General features: G+C 40.5%; 1 protein-coding gene across 17 annotated transcripts in view; it reads left to right on the top strand.

Annotated features, from left to right (window-relative positions):
* Window positions 1-12,973, top strand: part of LOC135371154 (RNA-binding protein Musashi homolog Rbp6-like) — a 344,111-nt gene extending 331,138 nt beyond the window's left edge. For 6 of the 17 annotated variants that reach the window (XM_064605199.1, XM_064605200.1, XM_064605195.1 and 3 more), the window contains 4 exons: window positions 1,939-1,992; window positions 4,053-4,234; window positions 5,661-5,745; window positions 6,531-12,973. In XM_064605199.1, coding sequence (XP_064461269.1) covers window positions 1,939-1,992; window positions 4,053-4,234; window positions 5,661-5,702 — 278 coding nt within the window. In that variant the 3' untranslated portion in view covers window positions 5,703-5,745; window positions 6,531-12,973. The remainder of the gene's footprint in view (window positions 1-1,938; window positions 1,993-4,052; window positions 4,235-5,660; window positions 5,746-6,530) is intronic. The other 11 variants (XM_064605198.1, XM_064605208.1, XM_064605206.1 and 8 more) reach the window with 6 other exon arrangements.
* The last annotated feature ends 313 nt before the right edge of the window (window positions 12,974-13,286 follow it).

Here is a 13,286-nt window from a genome sequence, read left to right as displayed (position 1 = left end):
TAAACGGACGTTTCGTCGCCTATACCGGAGACATCATCATCACCGTCAGTGCTAGCGATGGGGCCTTTTTTGTGACAAGACATAACTGCATAAGTGTCACAAAAAAGCACATGCCTCTCGTGTTCAACAAATTGGGGAGGGTACGATGTCATTTGGGACGATGGTTGGCCAGGTGTGTGTTATGTGGTGAAGTTCTGGTGTAATAGTATAGGCAAGAGAACAATTCTAAGCATTGGCATTAAATATATGTTTCCATGAAGCTATGCAGGTATTTGAGTAACACGTATGGCAAAACTATTAGAGAGTAACCATTAGAAAGGAACTAGAGAGAAGGAACTATTTTCTGCTTATCTTATCTATTATAACCGCTTTACTCAATATCCCGGTCACGGCACGAAGAAAACGAGAAGACACCGAATGGTAGATGTAACCCTTGCCCTCTTATCTGCTCCCAGTGTTGCAGTCACGATAATGAAAAATTAGATAAAGAAAATTAACCTAGATGACATACAAACACAGATTAGGGCACGTCATTGCATATATATATATATATACATATTTGAATATATTTTGACATCACACTTACCAGCAATGCACTCTGTTGGCGCTGATACAGCCTCCTTCTTCTGCACAGCCATTTGACGTTGTCCTCTTGTTTGCAGCCGCCATGCTGAGCGCGTGAGAAAACATTCCTCCTCTCGTGATGATTGCGTGCTTTAAAATATCAGGTTGGTTGAGCACGATAGTTAGATAGTTGTAGCTCTAGCGCGATAGAGTGTAGATCCTCTTCAACGTAGTAGCTCCGTCGATACCCCACCGCCTGTGCTCCTCCTAGATAGACTTATATCTCAACTGAGGTCCTGCAACCATACAAGACATTGGACTCTCGATTATTCGTGCGGTACTCTTACGTTTCCCACGCTGAGAATGCAGAGTTTTCGGAAATAAAAGTAGCATGTGTACATATGTAAAGAAAGCATATTTTGGTGTGTCCTCCCTATACCAAAACATCTTCCGTTCTTATTTGTTGTTTGTTCTTTTATTTTATTTATTTATTTTATTTTATTTTTCGAACTTTCGAGAGTCCAAACCTCTTACAGCTCTTGAATATGTATGTACAGATTGCACCCTTCCTCTGTAAAGAAGTGTTCTGCAATGCCTGTATCTTTGTTTAAGAGGCACATAATACAAGACAGGAAATTTGGGGTGGCTTCAGAAATATCATCCTTTATTCCGCCGTGCTCCCATTTTAAGGTTGAATGAAAATGCGGTCGCTCATCTTCCAATTATCTGTGAGGCAGTCACGCTGTCCCACGAGCGTACTGACCCTGAATTGGGCTCAGTCGTGAAAAGTTGGGTGTTCCTATCCGAACGTTAATTTTAAACCTATTTTGCTGTTGTGTCTTCTCGTTTTACGACTGTCTGACAGTATGCAGGGTGTACGCTTAAACTTCACTAACATTAGAAGCAGCATTGGCACTCTCAATACCACCAGCGCGTGTTCTGTCACTTTACTTGAAGGAAATATAGTGTCAATGAGGTAAGTTGTGCAACATTGAACGAGCAAGCAAGCAAGCAAGCAAGCAAGCAGTGCAGTGAACACAGAGATCTCAAATTCGTTCCCATTTCAAGATACGAGCCTATTTACAACGAAGATTATTTTTTGTGCTTTGTATATGACTAGTTTGATGTCGGTAACATGCAAGTGTAGCTGCTAATACAGATGTGCTGGTTTGATATGCAAGTTTTGCACTCACCAGGTGTGTACTGCTGCTGTTGGATCAGGTTGGTCTTGTGTGTCTGTGTGGCCTTAACAGTTCCTCATGCCCTTAGAGATCTTGCTCCGTCCCTGTCACATGCTTGTACAGCCATCCAGTGTTCTCTGCATTGTCAGCATCCCTAGTGCTGTTAGATGACATGTTTGTGTTTGTCTTTCAGTGGAATTGAATGGACAACAGACATCTCCACCTCTACTAACCCAAGCCCTCTCAGGTACTAGCCAGTGCGGAGCAAAAGCAAACATGGAATGCCCCGTCTTCCTCTGCATGTTGAATGTCAGTCGTAGACATCCCAGATGAGGGTCGCCTAAGTGATTTGTTCACCATACTTCTTGTGAGGAGATTTATTTACAGTCATATGACATGCACACGTGCCATGCACACAGTCTGTGAGCAGTGCTTTAAGAACAGGCCATGCCTGAAACCATTTCTGATGTCTGTATCCTTGTCACTGTTGCTCAAATTCGTAAAAGTCTCTGAAGTTGGCAGAGTTGGTTAGTCGAGAACAAGGATTTCTCGAAGCACCATTAGGAATCAGTCTTGGCCTGGTATCATCCTCACAACAACTGTGAAATGTGAAGTCTCTTTACTTAGGCGGTCCTCCCACACATGCATGTACGTATGTGCGTGGGATATCCATGCATAGCATTGCACCCACCCTAGAACATTATCTCCCCAAAAGTGCTGCATTTTTTCAGTCTAGTCAAATATCTAGGGCAGGGTCACTGGACAGCCTTAATTGCGAATTTTCGATAGCGATTATAGACATAGCTCATCACTGATAAGGAACATTGGCTCTATGGCTTAATACATAGGGCCTTGTTATGGAAGACATCTGGCCTCAAACAGGGATGAGGCATCGCGATGAGGCTACTGTGTGGTATTCTCTGTGGTGTGTAGGTACGATTACTAGCTTGTGTGGCAGCCAGTTGACCAATCAATAAGTCAAATAATGTCCAACTAGTACTATACTTGAATCACCATTCAAGGGGTTCTGACACTTCACCGTATAGTGCTTATAGTGCCGGGACTTAGTGCTTCTGCAAACTGTTGCTTATACACTGCTCATCGAACTTGGAGCACATTTGCATGCCTTTGAAGCAAGCATGTAAAGTATTCACGTTAAAAAAACGTTAATTGGCTTACCCGTCCGTTATCTTCTTGTGTGCCCCACTCTCAATGAGCGGTGTTCATATATATTGATGTGAACCCGCATCACAAGTTTTATGGCAAAATCTGCACCACGAATGCAGAAACTCATCTGACCCTGACACCACAGCAGGCATTCCCACCATTGAAGCGGTTGCAGGAAAGGTTACACGCTTTCAACAACCAATGGGAGTGGCCAAGCATCTCTGATATCCGATATCAGTTTCTTCAACATATTCTGTCTCACCAACTACGACACATAAACTAATATTTATTAATTATATTTTCTTCTGTACTCTGACTTCATACTCTGTAAAGAGCATTTCAGTATGCAGTGAACCCCCGCTATCAAAGTGTCACAGTCCATTTAAAAGCATTGTATGACATTTGGATGACATACATATGGCATTTTGTAACATATTCATTTCAGTATTGCACCAATGCCATATAACGCCATTTAATAAGGTTGCGCACAAAACAAGTATAGTTGAAAGCCAGATGCAAATACTCAGCCGGTTAAAGTATCGCCAGCCAGGAATATGTTCCGACACTAAAGTGTGCTAAGGTGATTGGTTTTATAACATTGTTGCGGTGTTTTGCATTATGATTCACCTTTTTTTCTTCATCAATAGTTTTTTTTTTTTTTTTCTCATTCTGATATGAACGCTACAGAGAGTGCCACACAAATGTTGAGCTGCTATGCCTAATTCCATCAATTACGTTAGATTAGATTTGAAAAAGAAAAACAAGTGAATTTAGTCCTCATATGTTGTCCATACATTAGTTGTTTTTTTTTCTCTCTCTCTCTCTCTCATACGATTTTGTCAAGTGAAACAGAATACTGTACAATCGGTCCGCCACGAGAATCCTGGCCCTAGAAGTGATGAAGGTCATGAAAGTCTTTGCATTTCCTAACCTTGAAATGAGGTCAAGCTACGTTGGCTTTTTTGCTACCTCTTTCACTCGAAAAGGCAGCATACTCAACTGAAATTCATCTCAATTGGCTGCACAATGGCCTGCACATAATAAGGACGTGAATCTCTACGGCGGTTAACCGAGAAGTGCAGCCCCTAGTTGTGTCAACTGCGTGGACGGGCATCCTACCACTCGATGCCCCTCTCGCAGTGATGAACAATTACGGGCCACAAGGTCTTGCTCCTCCTGCTTCGCCAGCCAACGGGCGTACCTTTCCGGCAGCCAACAGCCCCGGCCCCATGGACATGTACAGCTCCAGCCAGGACAGCGTCAGCTACGTGCAGGCCACATCCCCGCAGCCTTCGGGCTTCCCGCCCCTCACAGTGAGTATGGTGAGAACAGACGCTGCTATCTTCTTCCCATTACCCAACGGCTGGACAGATTCACTGGTTATATATTCCGAACTGCCTCGAGCAGAAATAAGCAGTAATGTGCGGTGCAAAACATTGCGAACTGCAGGTTTGCAGAAGATTTTTGGACACACAAATATTTAATATTTTAGAAATTTTAATTTTATTTTTTTTTAATTTATATTTAATATTTTAAAAATATTTAAATAAATAATTAACATTTAATTTAAAATAAATGATTACATTTTAATACATATTTAATTAAATGTATTTAAAATCGTACATAGGACTCATCACAGTGCGCATGGCATTGGCACAGTGCCATAGTTATCGCAAAAAGTTTCAAAGCCGAGCGTAATATACAGTGAACCCTTGTTAATATGACCCCCGATAATTTGACATACGCGCTTTACGACCATACTCCTGGGGAACAATGCAGTGAAACCTCTGCAAATCCCCCCCGTTAATATGACAATTCCACGTTATGACCAAAATTTTCGGCAACGACCATGGTCATAATAACGAGGGTTCACTGTAGACATCCATACGCTCTCAAAAATGAATTTCACCGCATAGCACGCTCCCAGTCAACCATTGTCCCAAATGACGACATTTTCTGCCTTGATTTGATGAGAACGGGGGGCGCACGCCATTTTTGTGGCAATCAATGCCACAAAAATGACTTACGCCCCCGTTCGTAATCCCACAGAAACGGCGTACGCCTCCCAGTTTCAGCAAATCAGGGAAAAGGACTATGTCATTCAGGATGATGGTTGGCTAGGAGCATGCTATGTGGTGAAGTTCATTTTTAAGAGTGTAGTGCAGGGCGGCCAAATGCTGGGGCTTTGATTTCCTCCAGGTTGTAGCTCGTGAGATGCTGGCAGTATAATTTGAAGTGTGCTTTTTCTCTTTTTAAATCTCTTGAATGAACTGCACAATTGTGCCAATTTGCATTGTGAAGAGTAACATATATGATTTTTAACGATTCTTCGGAATGTGTTCAAAAAACTTCTTCCACCCTGTAGTTTATTACTCTCTAAAGAGCAATAAAATAGCTAGGCTCATGCCTTGCATCTGTAATTTACAAGCTTGTACATACAGGTTATATCCAGTGTATTTGTCCGATCCACATAGCAGATAGCTGGGGCCACTCCATATGATTTCTTTACCATTGTTTGTTTATGCTTTCCGTTTTTTTTTTTTTTTTTTTTTTTTTTTTTTTTTTAATAGCCTTATATACTCTTATGTCACATTTCAAGGAAAATTTTGTTTGAATATCATAGTGTTTGGATGCTGATCTCCATACTATACGTAATGCATGATTTCCTGAATGTTGTACGGGGGCGTAACGTAGAATGTTGCGAGGCGTCACTCTGCGATAGTTTATTATTTTGTTTTTTTATTGCAGGGTCCATTGATGGCTGCTGCTTTCACCAATGGTTACCATTGAAATGCTGCAACGGTACGGCATCACGTTCGCCATAACACAAAAGGTTAATTGCTTTCTCATCTCTATGTTGCACACTTAAAGGCACAGTGTATTTGTTGAGGTACACCATAAATTTGTGTGGACGCAACTAAAGAATGCCTATAGAAGCAAAAACATGTAACTGTAAGGAAGGAATGGGAAAGTTAAGGTGGCACAGAAAGAACGGGATGCAGCAGATAAGGCACAATCCGTATATACATTTCGAATGTCTATAACCACTGTGGGCCAAGTAAAATGGAAATCTGATTTGGGTGCAACATGTTCTGTGTGGCTTTCTAATGACCATGTGAACTGCCCACTTTGGTAATGCCATGTTTAAATAGTAGTTACATGGTGAGTTACTACATCTACGTATAGAAAAATCTAGGAATGAGAAACAGATTCAAGTCAGCAATGTAACAGTAGATTTTAAAAATAAATTGTGTTGGGTGAGAACAACATCTTAATGAGGAAAACAACTGCGTGCCAAAGCATGGCACGCAATGAGAGAAAGGAATTCACTTCCTTGAGCAATGCATTTCCAAGCAATGCATTTTCGTTTCTTATGTGTGGAGCTTACATTCGCAAGGACAAGTGTTAAAATGAGAGCCGATACACTGAGTAATACAAAAATGCATAAGGCCTAAGTGGTACCACATGTACGCTTACCTCCTTAGGGTTGTTTCAAAGTTACGTTGCAATACTCGAGAAGTGGCAGGGTATTTTTTTGCTTGTGCGAGGTTATAATTTAATCAATATTTAATATTGATTTAAAAATCAATATAATTTCATCAATATTATGTATTTCAGATGGTGCAATGAAGAAAGCGTGAAAGTTAGAACACTTGAGGGCTGCTTTGGATGACAAACTCTGATTTGCACCGGCTTCCTGTTCCTGTTAGCCATCTCAGAAGAAATACCGTGCATCAGTATATGGACTGTGGCGAATAATTTCGTCTGGACATCTGCATATATGCCATCCCTCTTCCTCCAAGCTCCCAGACATGCATTGTTACGGCTAATAACGGTTTTTATGACAACGACATCTCACTACTTCTGTTCACTGCTATCGGAAAACTATATTCTTGCCCACGTGGGCCTGGATGCACCTTTTTGCATAACTGCCGCTTTGCCTCATGTATCGTGGTTACCTGCTTTCCTCGTCTATGACTGCTCTCCGATACTGCCACTAATAGGCAGATCCCCACAATGGCAGTGCAGAAATGAGTGTGTATTTGTGCATGTGTTACTATGGTGTTACACATGCATTGAATCATGTCCTGTTGACATCACTGTAAAAGCTTTTTGTAAACTGTTACGGGGTGACTGTAGACCATATTGTTTGCTTGTCGTGTCAGCATTGTTATGCCACGCTCCCCCCAGTAGTGATACTGCGGTGGCCAGGGAAGGGACTACCTTGTGCTAATGAGTGGCAGTGGTCATTTTGACGGCTCGTAAAGTATAGTCATTTTGCTGCATCTAAGTCGGCGCACTTCGAAGGTGGTGTTTTGTGCCTCTCTATCGTAATGTGCAACCTTGTCCACTGTTTTTCTTTTTCGCTTCTTCATTCAAGAGTACACACGGTCTGGAGACTAACGTTCAGTGTTTTTTGGCATGAAATCGCCTGCATGTAAGAAACTAGTGTTCTTGGAAGACGACTCCATTTCATTGTTCCCATCCCTTTCTACTAAGAACTAGATATCGCTTGATTGTTTTTTTGTCCACCTTATGTTGGTCCTTTGAACACCAAGACTTCACTCATTCCTTTCATTCTTGTGGCGCACATCAGAAAATGTAGGTTGTAGTGACAAACGTATACAGCTACGGGTCTCTGAAAAACCAAATGCCTCAGCACCACTGGACCTCCTTACACCAAACGTCATCGGGTTCTCTCCCTTTTTTTATTACTTTTTACAACATCCTACTTTATCGCCTTGTGCTTGGACCGTGCTGTGTGTGCAACATCTCACCCTCGTATTTATTCATTTTTACGCAAATTAATCTCAGTTAGGTTTTCCCCTCATCGTTAACATCCTGACTTTGACAACTGTGACATACTGCATCTACTCAAACACTGAATGACGCATCTCAAGCAATATGATAGATTTATAGTACTCCTCCTCACATAACACTTCTACCCCTAGAAGGGCTTTGAAATTCGAGTGAAATTACACCTGTGTTTACAGCATACTCTTGTAGTACTGGACCTAGCCTAAGGTGTATTCTTCCAAGTGAAAACTGTTTAGGATTCTTGGGTGCAAGTAGACCGTCTCTATCCATCCCAGTATGCTAACAATCAAAGTATGTATCCTAGATATTCCACTTTTCCATATTCTTTTTTTTTTCTTTGGACTTCCTTGAAATCTTCTTCATTCAATAAGGAGTAGGTGTACCTTACAAGGGTTATTGGACTACCTTTTATAGCCATATATCAAGTTTAGAAATCATCTCCTCTGGTCAGAATGAGTCGATGAAAACACCTTTCTTGTACAGAGGGGGTAGCATCGGAACATTCACACCAACCCAGTCAAATTTGTTCGGCATCCGGTACGCTCCTCACATAGATTCCCTTTCGATTTCTGATTTAACATTTCAATGTTATCATGTCACTAGACCCCCTGCCGTAGCACCCTGAACCATGGCGCTATACTTACAAAATTAAATCAAAACTTATTTTGGCCTCATTTCACACAGAGATCTTCACAGAGCAGACTTGTTTTTCTTATGTAAATTGTCATGTTAGAGTTGTTAGTGTTTCTGCATGCGTTTGTGTTACAAATCAACTTCCGTTTTTTTACATTTCCCTACAGATATTTTTGAGAGACGCCTTATTTGGGAGCTCGTGCGATCCACAGAAATTTCACAGCTGAGCAGGACTGCAGTACCCAGTTAATAGACAAAAGTGTGCGCTGACAAGATCCAGCCACGTAGAGAATATCTTGTGGTCTAATCGTAAGTCATCGAAAGCTGTGTGACACAAACGACAATGCCAGCAGGATAAACAATGGTACCCCCTGTACAGCTTGTATGTTTTTTGTGGATGCACTTGTTTTTGATACAATAACTCACTGACCTCACTTCTTTCGTGAGGAGAATTTTTCGATGATGTGGATAATTTAACATAGTGAAGTAAGAAAATAATAAAAATACACGTCTTCCAACCTGTAGTGTAATGACATTGTAGAGACTCAGATAAATGACGATTGCATATGACATCAGAGCAGTCAACTCAATCAATGCTTCAAAGCTCTTAATATTCTTCCTAACTGGTTTTTTATATGCCCGCATAAAGAGCAGACAAACAATATTTTATTTGAACCATTCCTTTTACTGATAACATTGTGCACTTTTATAATTCAGACAACGGGTGAGACCATAGATGCAGGACGACTTCATACATGCTGTACTAAGGCATCATCGAGCGTCAGAATTTTTGGTAATTTGCACTAGACGGCGGGTACTTTTGCAGATAAGCACCAAATGGGATGAAAGGTGTGAACCATGATAAAATAGAGCAATACTCTAGATACTATTGAGGTATTGGGAATGTCTCTTTTTTCTGTTGCACGTCACTTTTCTGTGCAACTTCTTCAAAACTTATATATGTATATCCGTGCTGCATTGACAACGAGTACAAAAATCGACATTGCCTTTCTCTTCTTGGAATGGTCCTCGTGTTCACAACCGAAAATCTCCGTGTACTTTCTCAGGCATTCACAAATCAGTATTGCAGCAAATGGTGCGCTGATTTGTACGAAGATGTACGACTGGCTGTAATTGTGTCAAGTTAAGATATAATACATTTGCTGACATACATCGGTGAGGTGCATCGCGTAGCACTTAAATATCTTCAGAGATAGGTCATTGAAACTACTGGGACAGCGCAGACGAACTGATGCGTAGGGTGACATCAGTATTCGTGATGTACTCATATCAAGCGTTCACACAGAAAGGTCAACTTTTTATGGCTTCGGCCTTGTGCGAGATATTAGCATGTACGGGCGGCACATGCTCCGTTACATTTGTTCATCCATCGGGATACGCAATCACACGCTCTGTTTCTTTTTCCCTTCCTGTGTGTTTCCTTGGGAGGATTATAAAAAGTGGTATCCCTGCAAGAAATATTGTTTTACTTCTGAGTGGATAATTTGTACATAACCTTCTACGTCTAATATTAATGTTCTGCAAACCTGAACTGTACCTTTTTAAATTCAATGTAATTGAGAGAAACAAAAATATTGTGTATCTTCTTGAAGTACACTATTTGTTGTGAGTTGCCATGGTATGTAAGTAAAGATGCCAATGTTAGAGCACTTGGTAAGTAAAGTAGTCGAGTTTTTTTTAAAATTATTATTATTTTTTTTTTTTAATACTTGTGGCTTGTTTCACCTGACACTGTTATGCACCCAGCTTGTGTTCTGCTTAATTACGTGCTACTTAATACTTCCTTACATGTGACCTCTCTCATGAAGCTCCCACTTGTTAATGAGAAAGTAATAACAAATTTTGAATCACATAAAATCTGATCAAAAATGTATCTTTCATTGCTCACACCATGTGTCAGTCGTCTGCGCTGCATTATATATTCATATGCTATAAATATTTATGCCAAATATTTAATCCAAAGCAATATCACAAAAGCGCTTAAGCGTCTTATTTAATGCAACATGTTTGTAACTACGGACGCCATACACAAGAGTGCAGTCATTCAAAATATGTACCCCATTTTGAGATACTGTTAATTCTGTACTATCATCTGACTAACTATTTTCTCTCAATGTTGTCAGCTCAAAGCGATTGTTTATGAAGCGTGCAAGAATGGGTACACTATTCTTGACACTGCTGCATTACTTCCTTGAGGAAGAAATGGGCGTGAGTCTTGATACCATGACTATCGAATACAGCAATAGCTAAAGAAGTATATTAAAAGAAGCAAGTAGTATTTACTTCTGTGCAAAGACACAATCTGAAAACTCCAGGGATACATGTACATTCATATACATGTGCAAGTTTACCAGCATATACAAGAAAACCCTCTCCAGTCCACCTGCGAAGCAAAGGGCAGTTCTCTCGTATATGACAAACATGCATATGTTATACATATAAATATATAAATATAACGCCTGCCTGGATGCTAAAACACCATGTGTCTCTGCACATAATATGTTTGTACATAATGCATGTGTATAATATATGTTCATGTCCGGAGGAATTCCATAATATCTGCCTTATATTGTGTTATATATACACTGCTGTTGGAGGCCGCCTCTTTGGTCGGGCTCCACAGTGGGATGGAAGCAATATGATGATATAAACATATATGTATGTAAATATATATTTATATATATATTAAGGTATATATATAAAAATATATATATATACTAGATTGTGATTGTTATGTGCCATGTGTGCGTGTTTTACTAATCGTTGTGCGGAACTGTAAAATTTCGGAAAGAACCTATGCCACCACCTTCCTATTAAAGACTTACATGTAAAAAAAAAAAAGAAAAGACTGAAGTGAACTGTGGCATCAACTATGGCAATATATATGTATTTAACGAAGATGACATTCATATACGCCTGCACCTCAATATGCACTGTAATCGTGACCTCTAGCTATACTTGCAAACTCTACTATATTGAGCATATAATACTGATATAAATGCATATAAACTTCACCCAACAAGTGTGTGCTGTGTTTCATGGCACAAAGGATCCTCTTTTGGAAAGCGTCAAAATAAGTTATGTAACATGTGACCGGGATTGTTTCTGTCTGTTCCATTCACTTTGGGTTTTTAAAACTGCATTACATTTCCGTGCCTCTCACCTTGTTCCACTTTAGTCACGTGCATTGCTCCGGTCATGCAGGTTTGTCATGCATTACTGTATTCAGTTTACTTATGTGTGTGCATTTAAAGATTGTACATTGATCCAGGGGAGGAGATCTCAGGGCTCTAGCAAAAAAATTTCAGAACATGTACCCGAGCTAGCGCTGTGCATAGCTCGGCATTTTGGGTCTCGAAACTCACTATCACAATTATTGAGTTCAGCCGCGGCTACGAGCTCACATGAAGGTCGACATAGTGTGTCAGTGAGCTCGATCATGCCGCATGCCGTGTACTCACTGGATAACATCACACTTGTAAACAGAGCAGGTGTGATGTTATCTGGTGAGTGCGCTAATGCTCTGTGCAGGCAGGGGAGTTGTTACGCTTTACAACTTCCAAGTAGTCCTGGATGAAGGGTGTCCAAGGTCTCCACACTTATGCTTCTCAAATGAAATGTGAAATCCTCAAGTGTGAGGCTGTCGTGAGAGTTGACACCTTGAGGTCTCCTCCTCTGTGGCACTCGAACTGGTCATAGTGCTTAATTTAATTGTTATTGTTAGGTTATAAATCTAAATAGGAGTTTTATATGACAGCAGTAAAAAGAAACGTTGCGTTAAAAGGCCACCAATTCCTTATTTATTTTCCTTCCCAATGTTAGAAGTCCACCGATGGCCTCACCGGCAAGATCCCTTGATGGCGTATGTTTTATTTGTAACATAGGGATCGCGGTCATCTTTGAGGCATTCTTTCTCTTCTCCCTCTCTGAGGGTTTTTCTTTTTTTTCTTTCCTACCAGACAACGAATTATATATTTTTTTTAAATGAAGAACCAGTATAGTGAGGACAACCTCTTAGTTCTTTCTTTTGAATGTACTATTTGTATGCAACAACTACAAAACATTGTACAGGATTTTTTTCTTGGTTAACTCTTTGAGGTAACGTGAAGAATGTTGGCTGTACAAAAGTATACTTGCACTATACCGTAGGTAGAATTTTTTTACGATTCTGTTTCATGGGAGAAAGTATGTAAAAAGACATCGTTGCATTGCCCTTTATATGTATTTATATGTATACACACGGAGGGGGAAAGAAAACAACGTATATTAGATAAAACGAAGCTAGACCTTGTTGCCCTCACTTTGCTTACATAGGAGCATGTTCTTACAACCAAAGGAAGAGTCAAGCCTACAAAAGTAATATATTTTACAATGTGTGTGTGCGTGTGGCAGATCTTTTTTGTTTCGAAATTGTTTGTTACTGCTGATGTTCTTGATGTCTAACATGCCTCACAGTGTCTCTTTGTTTTACCTGACTGCTGAAGAAGTGTGCATTTTCCTTTGGCATTTCCTCGTTTTCTTTGTTGTGTCCTTCTCACATTCAGCAGAGCAAATCAGTTTGCTTCATCGACAATAAAAACCGTCTCTCAGTTCTCGTCACTCATTTTCTCCGCCCTTTACACCTGAGCAACAACAATCAGGACCAACACAACATACTTAAGTCTCACAAATGCCCCACTTGCAGGGTTGACCTCAAGGACGGCTGTTGACAGAAAGTCCACATGAGCGGGTCACTGGAATCAAACCTCTCTGATAGCCACGCCCTCCGATCTGGTAGGAATGTATATGTGTGTCTGTGTCTTTCTGCCACGGTACGTTGACGAGAGCACGATATTGGAATGGTGGAATGGTAACATGCAGTGGTTTATCCAGACTCACGTGCACAGGGAAGTGTCGCAAAAG

Source organism: Ornithodoros turicata, chromosome 10, assembly GCF_037126465.1.
Source record: "Ornithodoros turicata isolate Travis chromosome 10, ASM3712646v1, whole genome shotgun sequence".
NCBI classification, from domain to species: Eukaryota; Metazoa; Arthropoda; class Arachnida; order Ixodida; family Argasidae; genus Ornithodoros; species Ornithodoros turicata.
Note: the sequence above shows the minus strand (reverse complement) of the source record. Positions and strands in the feature narration are given on the sequence as shown.